Source organism: Semicossyphus pulcher, unplaced genomic scaffold (genome assembly GCF_022749685.1).
Source record: "Semicossyphus pulcher isolate SPU_LCO1_2020_fin unplaced genomic scaffold, fSemPul1.0.p SCAF_3, whole genome shotgun sequence".
Lineage (NCBI taxonomy): Eukaryota > Metazoa > Chordata > Actinopteri > Labriformes > Labridae > Semicossyphus > Semicossyphus pulcher.
Window position 1 is genome coordinate 20,316,539 of NW_027211704.1, and position 11,699 is coordinate 20,328,237.

General features: G+C 42.4%; 1 protein-coding gene across 1 annotated transcript; it reads left to right on the top strand.

Annotated features, from left to right (window-relative positions):
* Nucleotides 1-7,178: 7,178 nt before the first annotated feature.
* lhfpl5a (LHFPL tetraspan subfamily member 5a) lies at nucleotides 7,179-11,491 on the top strand. The gene is made up of 3 exons (XM_069678721.1): nucleotides 7,179-7,581; nucleotides 9,476-9,712; nucleotides 11,481-11,491. The coding sequence occupies exons 1-3, from the start codon at nucleotides 7,179-7,181 to the stop codon at nucleotides 11,489-11,491; spliced, it is 651 nt and encodes a 216-aa protein (XP_069534822.1).
* The last annotated feature ends 208 nt before the right edge of the window (nucleotides 11,492-11,699 follow it).

Genomic DNA, 11,699 nt, shown 5'->3' on the forward strand with positions numbered 1-11,699 from the left:
CTTGTCTGTTCGTATCATATATGACAGTGGTTGTTATTACTAATACTTTACTTTACTATCACACATCAGTGACTTAAATGTATATGCACTTTCTATAATTCTACAATAACACGAAGTGTCCTTGAATGCAGCATAATCGCATTCGATTGATTCGCTGTTCGGCCAACTGCTAAATAAGCCCCGCCTTTATTGAGCGTAAGAAACCAATCAGCGGACTCGACAGTCCGTGTGGCCCCGCCCAGCGACACACCCACAACGGGCAGTAAAGATTACAAACCTGCAGCACACCGACAGCCAGCGGCGGCATCTGAGGTCTGTTAAACCGCCATAAACAGAGGAGGACTGTTCCCATGACGGAGAGGAGGGGCCGCCACTTTAAACACCTTGAGGTCAAAGGCTGAAACTCACGCAGAGCACAGGTTATTGTGTTTTAGCAGAAGATGGACTTCATTTGCTCTGGTTTGGATGGGAAGTTGCACTCAGCTCACTTCCCTCTTATGCTGAGTCACAATTCTTCAAAAGAGGAAATTGAAATCCTTTCTCTTAGTTGAAATGACGTGATGGGTTTCAACAGTCCCAGTTTCAACAGATGGGCTATTCTTCTCATTAATCATTCTGGACCTACACAAATATTTCCCTCCAATTCAGGTGCCTCTAACTTGCTGCTGATACAGCCAGGTTACTGTTTGACTGCTTCAAATGATCTATGCAAAGTGTTCACTGCCACTTCAGCTGTCAGTGATGATGGCAGAGTTTCATCTGGCAGGATTCAAATCCTCACTTGTTGAGAAAACTTCAATTTCTCCAAATCCTTCTGCTCCTCACATCTATGACTCACGCTCCTATGTGAACAGATCAAAACTGACAGTTTGCCAATGACAGCCACGTCTGAACTTCAAGAAGTTATTTCCCAATATAGTGCAAACACAGCTCAGTTCAGTATTTCATAACTCCAGAAACATGTAACATTATGTAGGTAACTTTTTGTTCAAATTCTATATAAACGTAGAGGGAAATAAGCTCAACCAACTGTGTGTTGGTAAAATAAGAAACACTTCTCTCTGTCTGGGTGCAGACAAAAGTCACAGACAATCGTTTTATGTAACAAATCACAGTCCGCCAGCGGGTAGCATGAACTGTAAACCCATTCTGTGTGCACAGAGGAGCTTATGACTTTAACCGTGTGTGTTTGTGTGCATGTGTTTGTATCATGAGGACCAGGTGGCGATGTCAGTGCAGCACGGGCTACGTTCCCCGGCAGCAGTGCTGGATTCAACACAAGATTAACATCCAGATATGAGGATAATGCTACAATCCTGCTAGATCTGCTGGGAACCAGCCACCGACTTCCTCAACTGGGACAACAAAACACACAAACAAGGGTGGTGCACACCCAAACACACACTCACCTTTTCTTTGGCCTTTTAAGTCCAACTCACACAAACTATTACATAATGAGGCTGCACTGTTTTCCTAAGCATGTGTTAAGTCCCTTTCATTCCTCTTCAGGCCTGTTTACAGTTTTTAAATCCTCTCTGGCTGAGTTCCCCCTGTATGCCACCTCCTCCTCCTCAGCACATTACAATGTAGAAGGCACATTTCATAACCGAACTGTGTGGGTTTTTTAAAACCCTGAAGATATTTTAATATTGCAATTGCCAAACTGTAGCATAATCCCTCTATTTAGGGCGACATATAGTCAAAAAAGCAGCCTAATTACATAAGAGGCGTTCAAATACAATCACTCCAGCTGCCGGCAGGTTTCTTCTGTCAGTCACGGTGGAGTCAGAAATTAATTCTCCTGCTTGGATTCAGCATTTTTTCTTCTTCCTGCAACACACACAAATACAGTTTATGAATCACACTTATGGTCCCTTTTCTCAGTTCTGCAGGATGTGATTATATCCTGACCTGAAAAACAAGAAGATGACTCATAACTTTAATGTACCGCAACCTTTCTGTAGCTATTTTTCAAATGCTATTATATCATTTTGAAATAACACATTTTTTTCCCACACATGTAAAGCCTGTATATCAGCCTTGTGTATTAAATTAAGTAAAAACTTAAATACCATTGAATGTTCTGAGCTGTGCATTGCGTCTCTCAGTGAATGAGACGAGACAGAGTGAGTGAGATGGAAGATGAGACGGCTCCCTAATGTATTCTCCATCCTTATTCTTTGATGTGTCTATAATCCCTCACACACGTTTTCTATATTTGGCTTTGAAGCTCCATAATCTAATCCCCCATTCTTTACAAAAGTGTTTGAATTGGCCGGGATTAGGCGAACACACATTTGACGATTCACCGGCTGGCAGAGAAAGAGGTGCATCACAAAATGAAAAGTCAGGCAGTTGAATTATGTTTCACTCAATTTCCTTAGAAAAGGGAATAAATGGCTGGGTCTAATAAGCGCAGAAGTTTGATTGTGTCCTTGTTTTATGTTTGCACATGCGTTACATAGAAGCTACTTATGTGGTTTAGATTTATGTGTGTCAGCGTCAGTGGCAGGTCTCTGCCAGTTCTTGGCAGTGCTAGACCCCCTCAGGTGCTTTGTCCCATCAGCCTGCTGAGCTCAGCTTCCACTGCTTACAGAGGGAGAAGTGAAAGTTTATCTTTACCTTGCTGTTGAGTGAAATAAAAAATGACAAATATCACAATATTTTCAGAAAAAAAAGGTAACTTTTTCCTTGCCAAGAATAAGATACGGAGGTTAATACACCTCTCATGTCTGTATCAATTATGTGGTTAAGCTTCTTAGCATACTTTAGCATAAAGACTCGAAATGAGGGGAAACACACAGTGAACCAGTGGCTTTAGCATTAGTACTAACTGTGTGTGAAATGTATTTATCTTAACCCCCCTTTAATGGGAATCCCACCTGGCTCTGTCCAAATGTCACAAAATATTCCTACGCACACTTTTACAGCTCACTAATTAAAAAGTAATGACTTGTTTGCTAAATTCTGTGAGGTTAGCTTAGAGGTTAGACTGCACCTAGCAAAAATAACTAGCACACATAGTCCCCCGGAAAACCACAACCAAGCTTACCCTTCAGGTTTTTTTAAAGTATATGTATACACTAGATTATAAATTCATTAGATAAACCTGGCTTAAACTGATCATGCTTAATAAAACAGCTCTCCAATACATCATCTCATCATGAAGGTTAAATGATCAGTTTTGGGTGAAGCTGTGTTGAAGAGTTGTTGATTTAACCGCAGAATTAATTCAATGATGTAGCTTGTGTACTACATCACTGGAAGATTTTACTCTTACTTTGCCTACGCTCCTTGATACAAATGGAGTGAAGTTTTAGGGTTATTTGTAGGATTTTTTTTGTTACTTTTGAACAGTCAAGCTAGCTGTTTTCCAGTCTTCACCATTGGTCTTAACGCTAGGCTAAGCTAACAGCTGTTTTCGTTAGCCTCTTATCTAGACAGATACGATAAAAGTGGTATCAATCTTCTTATCAAACTCTCCTCAAGAAAGTGTATTTTAAACTTTTTTTAAATTAAAGAACTAAAGAATTTAAAGAACTTAAATTAAATAAAAACATTTTTTTATGTGTCACTTTTGAGCTTAACATAGAAAAAGAAAGACACTATACTGTAAGGATGCTACATTAGCTTTAAACAGCCTATGTGTAGATTGTACATGTATTCACATGCTGATCACCAGTCATGAACATGATCCCCTCTCGAGCAGACCTATATTCCAGCTTCCATCCCCAGGGCACAGGCTGACCCACACTTTGCTCCCTTTCTGCCCAGGCTCTGATGCTTCCTGCTGGGCTGTGACCGTGTGGAGGCTTGGGCTGAGGCTGGGGGGCTGATCATGCAGCCCTGGGGTGTTTCAAAGAGGTAGTGACACTCATTGACTGAGTTACTGCTGCATCACAGGCCACGAGGCCAGTGTGTGTGTGTTAGATGAGAGGAGGAGGACAACAAGGAGTGGTTGTTCCTCGGCCCCCGGCCCCAAGCCCATTGCATGCATTTATTCACACATTCCCAAAAGACTAATGGAGTCCATCTGTGACAACTGACCCCCCTTAGCTCCAGGAAAAAGCTGACCTGATTTACTAAACATACAAAAATATGGATTAAAATGACACTAAAAAGTTTGCATCTTTTCTATACATATGCAAGATTTATTATATTACCCACAATCCCTATTTCAATGTGTTTATTACAATTCATATTAATGAAAGTGTCCCAAATTCTGACCGCAAGCTAGTCACGGTATTTTTATAGAAATGATCCATCATGAAATATGTATAATTAACTTATTATTTCATGTCTCTACTTCCCGTCACCTATCCTCTCATCCCGTGCCCCGTCTCTATGGAAACAGCCTCTGAAGAAGGCAGGCAGAAAGGGACAGGAAGAGGTGCTGAAACGGCAGAAAAGCCTCTTTGTGCTCACAGAGGCCCTCAAAGCAAACAGGCCTAAAGAGGGTGTAAAGGGTTAATCTTCCACCTTAGGCTAAATGGAAGATACTGTAAGGAGCATCACTTGACTCCTGATCAACCTTTAAAGCTACAAGAGCTGTACAGATACGATTTACTGGGAAACACAGTCCAGTCTTAGTCTGAGTCTTTTCAGTGTTATGGCATGCGCACACACAAAAGCAGCCACACACACATACGATACACAATCACACCTATGTCGAGGAAAGAAAAAAATCTCACTCTCTCATCTATAAGCATCACACACACTCTCGAACACACACATGAAACCTCACTCCATTCTCTATGAGAAAATTGGATTGCTGCTGGTGAATAACTTGATTATGAACAGCCTCTCTCTCACTCTGGGGCGGTATCACTTAATAAAGCTAAGTGCATTGACACGCTTCTGCCCACACAGAGAAACATGCACACACACACGGCTGCAGATCTATATATCAAGCGATTACATGTTCCACATCAACGGTAAACAATACTGGGACTAAATAAAAGAGGGAAAAGAACCGGCACGTGTTAGGGAACATACAGGTTGGAAATAAGATTCCAAGTATCATCCAGACAGCTGAGGCATTTGTGCTTTTAAATAATGGCTCATTATGGACTCAAAGCTACCGAAAGGTCAATTATGCTAGCATTAAGCATGTGAAAACGCTTCTTTTACTTAATACATTCATGCTTTGTAGCAGCACAGCAGTATGGGGGCAAAAACTTTAAACTTAACTTGTGTTGTAAGGTCATTAAATGCCCGCGTGACCATAACAAAGTTCCACTTACATGTATTTTCAAACTGCTGTTTTTAATGCTTTTGTCATGACAGGGGAATAAAAGAGCGACAGAAAAGAAGAATAGCCTATGTAACATCCTCTAACACTAATTTATGGGTTTATAGGCCACTAAACGTCAGGTACGATTAAAAGTCATGTAGCAGATTAATTATTATACATCTGAATGATTCATCGACTTATAAAAAATATTATGCATAGTTATAGATTTAACTCCCAACACTACACAAAGGAGTTAAAATAAGTTCCACTTTGACCACCTTCAACATTAAAATGCATAAATCAGTGATAATATTAATCTAATAATATAAACCTTCAAAATTATATAAAAGCAAGCTAGGACTTTGACTTGTAAAAGATTTATAGTCTGGGATGGCAATTTACATGACTCAGAATCATCCCACACACACATAAACACAACTCCTTTCTGTTTGAGGAATATATGATGATGATGTCACACTGAAGCTCAGTAGCTCCATCTAGTGTTAGACTGTAGCAAATACAAACATGTTATTCAAACCTGAACAGCGTCTCTCTCCATCTCTGGCTCAGTAGCCTGTTCAAAGAAGGCTGCAATGACTAAACGGATTCTTTATTTTGCATACTGACGTTTAGTTGAAGTTAGTATGAGGGTCCAGCAGTCTGACAGTCAGTCAAATCAAGTAGGTACATTGTATGAGCAGATGTAAAAGGGCAGACATTTCCAGAGCTGGCTTGTTGGCAAAGGTGCATCCTATGACAATGCCACGTTTAAATTTACTTTTCTCTTTAGGACCCTTTCTAAACTCCTAATCTTTGTCTGTGGAGATTTAATTTATGCTGGATGTTATGCACCTGTTAGCAAGGAATGTAGCTAAAACACCTGAGCTTATAATAAGTAGGGCTGTCCACTGCCAATGATTAATACCTCATACAACTCCACTTTACAAAATCCAAACGATCCCTTTAAGGATTTACGAGGGGTATTTCCAGAAACTATACTGCATAATTTATGAATTACACATTTTAAACTAACTTCACCCTGGTGCACTAAATTTATGACTGACTATTTACGACTGATCGTTGCCATCCAGAACACTGTAGCGTGGAAAGCAGTAAAATAGTTATGTGTAAACTTGGCATTTCTCAAACTGTTATAACCCGATCTCAGCTTTGGTTCATAATTACTTCAAAATGCATTTCTTAAACAGTGCAATCACCATATGTTCCTCATGTAATGGCTCACTTACTTATGATCTAAAACAGGCAAACCAGGCAGGACGTTTGGCATATTCCAGCATATGCCAGGCCGATCAGGGGAATTGGGAACAGGTGAGCTGGTGTGCAGTGGAGGTCATGTGATGGGGAATTGTGTGAAAGGGGGTACTGCATGGGAAGAAGGGTGTGACTGGATTTAAAGTGACAGGAGAATTGGTGTGTGGCAGAGAAAAACAGGGCAAAAGAAAAAATAGAACCTGCGAGTCTGCAGGAGTCTTCAATGTTGAACACAGACTTTAAATATTTGAACAAGTATTTTATATCAAGAAACAATAAAACGAAATAAATCTGAAACTAAATAAAGGAAAGCGACTTTAAAAGTGAAAGGAGAATAGCCTGGCTTGCCACCTGGTGAGGTTTGCACTCTGCTGGATCTTTTGACCATTAAACTTTCATAATGTGGAGACCTCAGCTTCCCCAGGAGAGGAAACACTGCCAGCTAAACCAGAGGGCAAAAACGACCAGCTACACACCACACACTGCTACTGTGGTACCTAGTAAGTCGGTGTATGGAAACTAGTTTCTGCTATGGAGATGTTTGTAAAGCTAGGCGTTTTTAAAAAGGAAACTAAAAACTGTTGCCCGTCAGCTCTTTAACACAAGGAAGACAGTCGAAAAGAAGGCGTCTGTACCCTTTCGCTGGACCACCTAAGAAGCCCCTTTCCCCGCCATGCTCCCTGCTCAGGAGGCCGCTAAAATCTACCACACTAACTACGTGCGTAACGCCCGGGCTGTGGGCGTGCTGTGGCAGGTATTCACCATCACCTTCGCCGTCATCACTGTGGTGGTATTCATCCAGCCATACTGGATCGGGGACAGCGTGAACACCCCGCAGGCCGGATACTTCGGCCTCTTCCACTACTGCATCGGAAACGCGCTCACCTCGGAGCTCACGTGCAAAGGGAGCGCGCTGGACTTCGGCTCCATCCCGTCCGGTGCTTTTAAGACGGCAATGTTCTTCGTGGGGATCTCCACGTTGCTGGTGGTGGGCAGCATCGTCTGCTTCAGCCTCTTCTTCTTCTGCAACGCGGGCAGCGTGTACAAGATCTGCGCCTGGATGCAGCTGGCCTCCAGTGAGCACCACAGTTTGTATAGCGTTAAAGTTGGAAGTTACAGCAGAAAGTGCTAGTGATATGCTCAAAGGCTGTAACGAATGTTCTTTTGCATTATAGATTAATCGATTAATCATTTAGACTATTAAACAAAAACGTCATCACAATTTCCCAGAGCTAAAGTGATCACTCAACACTCTTCATTTACAAAGAAAAATTGGAAATCGTCCCATTTTAGAGGCTGAAAGCAGCAAATGTTCAACATTTTACATTTAAAAATGACATGAAATGATAAATGGGACCTCAGAATTGGCTTGTTGCCAATTTCCTTTCACGCGACTAATCGATTAATCGTCTTATAGTTGCTTATAGTTATATGATTTGAGCATAATATTCTTCAATGCATATTTTGTATATTAAACATATAACCTATAACCTATTTCATACACAGAACAGACTCCAGCAGCCTACAAAAACTACTCTAAATAAACATTTTTAATATTTATATAGACAATAATAATAGGTATCAACTGAACTTTTATAAATGCTGGGATGTGCTTGTGATGGGTCTTTGTTTTAATATGTCTTGCACATTTATTTGATCACTGTAGTGGTGCCCTTCTTACAGAGCTTTACACCTGGACCCCAGCAAATGTCAGTTTCTGTGTTTAAAAGAATCCGTTTCTTCAGCTCTTTATCCTGTGAGCGAGTCTTGGAAGACTCCCAAGGGTCTAAGTTGAAGAAACAGACAGTGAAACTTTACAGTTCCAATAAAACCAAAGTAATACAGAAAACATCAGCAACCCAACCAGACAGTAATCCTTTGACTCACACACGCACACACACACGCACACACAAACACACAAACACACACACACACACACAAACACTCACACAGGATAGCAGGTGTGTGGAGCATGAAGAGTGAGAGGAGAAAGTGTAACAGCGCACCTCCAGGTTAATCTCATTATTTGTCTCATTAAAGGCTCATCCTTTCACTTGCAGCTACAACTGTTCACAAGCTGCTTCATGTTTCTCAAGTAGAGTCGGGTTTCACTGTGTGTGTGTGTGTGTGTGTGTGTGTGTGTGTGTGTGTGTGCGCGCTGAAAATGTTCTTTTTAGACTTTGTCTTTTCTGTGTACTTTAGTTGATCTCACATAATGCCTCTGTTAGGCTTCATAGTGCTTGTGTGTGTTTTTCTTGTATGTCTGTGTGAGGCCTAAATCTGATGATTAATGCTGCCAGGTGTCCTGACATTAGGTCTTATTTACCGTCGTGTCTTTCATACCAGTGGTTGGTTGAGTACATTGACTCAAGTACTTACGGAACACGCCCATTATACGTCATTAAGCATTTTATTAGATAATCTGGCTCAGAGAATTTTTTTTTCCATACTTATGAGAAGCTGCCCTTTAAAGATTATCTTGAAATTAGGCAAAGAGTTTAGAAAGTGAGAGTGAGGACTTTTATCAAGCTGAAAGGTGTGTGGCGCAGAAAGTGAAAGTGAGGCGTGCTAATGTTTCTTGTGGTCACCTGATAGTTCACACAGCTATACAGCTATCCTTCTGCTGAGTCAATAATGGATGAACAAGTTAATCTTTCGGGTGTTGAGATGCTCTTGAGTTGCTAGGCAATTTACCTGTGTGTGTGTGTGTGTGTGTGTGTGTGTGTGCGCGCACGTGTGTGTGTGTGTGTGTGTGTACCTGACAGAGTGGATGTGTTGAATTTCTCTGGTGACATCGATTGTTGTTTGAGCAGAGAAGGCGGAGCAGACTGTGATATCATATCACGTAAGAAGCACATAAGAAGACACTCATTTATTGGTTAATCTGTCATTGTATAAGAATTTAACACACATCTGTATTTGAATGTTTTTACGCCACAATTCCTCCCCTTTGCCTCCCGCACCTCTCAGGTACATGCATGGTGATTGGCTGTATGATCTATCCTGACGGCTGGGACTCGGACGAGGTGAAGCGCATGTGCGGCCAGCGGACCGACAAATACACTTTGGGCAACTGCACGGTGCGCTGGGCCTACATCCTGGCCATCATCAGCATCATGGACTCGCTCATCCTCTCCTTCCTGGCCTTCAGCCTGGGCAGCCGGCAGGACAAGCTGCTGCCTGAGGACTTCCAGGTGGAGGGGAAAGGTAACAGAGGGAAGGGAGGGTGGAGAAAAGGTGATGTGGGAGAGGAAGACAAAGGCTGGATAAGGCTATTTAGCTGGAGAGGAGAAGAAAAATTAGATAGTTCTTCAATTGAGAATCCATCAGCACCGCTGGTCTGATACTTCAATTGAGAATCTGTTAAAACTACTGGTTTTATTGTCATGGGATGTTTGAAAGACATTCATGGTTTCCAAAAGATCAATGCCACTGACTGTGATTTTCTATCCTACTATAAGATGGATATTTGTCATTCAGAGTGAAATATTTTGACATCAATAACATGGATTGCCGTTTAAAGATATAATCTTGAAGATTTCTGTTTTGTGCACTTTGGCGCACCTACTGGCAATAAACGGTATTTGCGGGAGCACACTTCTTTCATGTCCAGGGGCTTCATTTATAAAAGAGTGCGTAGAATCCAGACTAAAACTGTCTGTACGGAGCAAACCCGGAAAAATAATTCAAATTTATAAAACACACATCCTACGCCTGTTTCATTTTAGAAATCACATTCCACCTGAAAAATGTGCGCACGTGAATGAGCCTCTTATTCCGCCCTCTACACGCCCACATTACAGCATAAATGGTCAATACAAAGCACCTCGTGAATGGAAAATGCACACAAATAAGCCAGGAGGAACAGGAGGAGCACTGCCAGAGCCCTAAAAATGACCTCCAGCAGGCTACTGGCTTACATGTTTCTGACCAAACTGTCAGAAACAGACTCCATGAGGGTGGCATGAGGGCCCGACGTCCTCTAATGGGACCTGTGCTCACAGCCCAGCACTGTGCAGCTCCATTAGCCTTCGCCAGAGAACACCAGAATTGGCAGGTCCGCCATTGGCGCTCTGTTCTCTTCACAGATAAGTGCAGGTTCACACTGAGCACATGTGACGGACGTGAAAGAGTCTGGAGATGCCGTGGTGAACGTTATGCTGCCTGTAACATCATCCAGCATGACCGGTTTGGCGGTGGGTCAGTGATGGTCTGGGGAGGCATTTCCCAGGAGGGCCGCACAGACCTCCATGTCATAGCCAATGGTACCCTGACTGCTGTTAGGTACCGGGATGACATCCTCCAAGCAATTGTTAGACCTTATGGTGGTGCAGTGGGCCCTGGGTTCCTCCTGGTGCAGGACAATGCCCGGTCTCATGTGAGTGTGTTGGGAGTTCCTGGATGACGAAGGCATTGATGCCATTGACTGGCCCTCTCGTTCCCCTGACATTAATCCAATGAGCACCTATGGGACATTATGTATCGGTGCATCAGACGCCGCCAAGTACCGCCACAGACTGTCCAGGAGCTCACTGATGCCCTGATGCAGGTCTGGGAGGAGATCCCCCAGGACACCATCTGCCGACTCATCAGGAGCATGCCCAGACGTTGTCGGGAGTGCATACGGGCACGCGGGGGCCAAACACACGACTGAGTCACATCATGGGTTGCCATGATGACATTCATGCAAGTTGGATCAGCCTGTGATTTCAATTTTTTACTCTGATTTTGGGTGTGATTTTGAATACAACTCTGGATGGGCTGATGATTTTGGTTTCCATCGACCGTTGTTGCATCATCTTGTTCTCCACAAATTATACAATGTACATCAGTAAAGATTTTCAACTTGAAGATCTGATGTTTGATTTAAGTGTTCCCTTAATTTTCTTGAGCAGTGTAGGTGTTTGTGTGAAGATGCTGCAGCTGACATGCATGCACACATCCTCTACTCCGTCATGTTTTTCTCTTTCTGCAGATAACGCCTAGGCTTCCTGCGGACAACGGAGGGCAGAGACGAACAAGGCTTTTCGAGGAGTACGATTGACTTCAGGGATTCATGTGTTTCCAGAGCTCAGGACAGTTAATTACAATCTAAAAATAACTTGCTACATGAAGTTCATCCTGCTCTTGAGAATTTGACTTGAAAAACACTGAAAGGGCTTCTGTCCACCTCCAGCTCTAATCCGGTCTGATA

Bases quoted from the DNA above. Each gene is read 5' to 3' on its own strand.
- lhfpl5a (XM_069678721.1), top strand. From the start codon at position 7,179: ATGCTCCCTGCTCAGGAGGCCGCTAAAATCTACCACACTAACTACGTG. The intron at 7,582-9,475 runs GTGAGCACCACA...CGCACCTCTCAG, and splicing joins CTGGATGCAGCTGGCCTCCA to GTACATGCATGGTGATTGGC.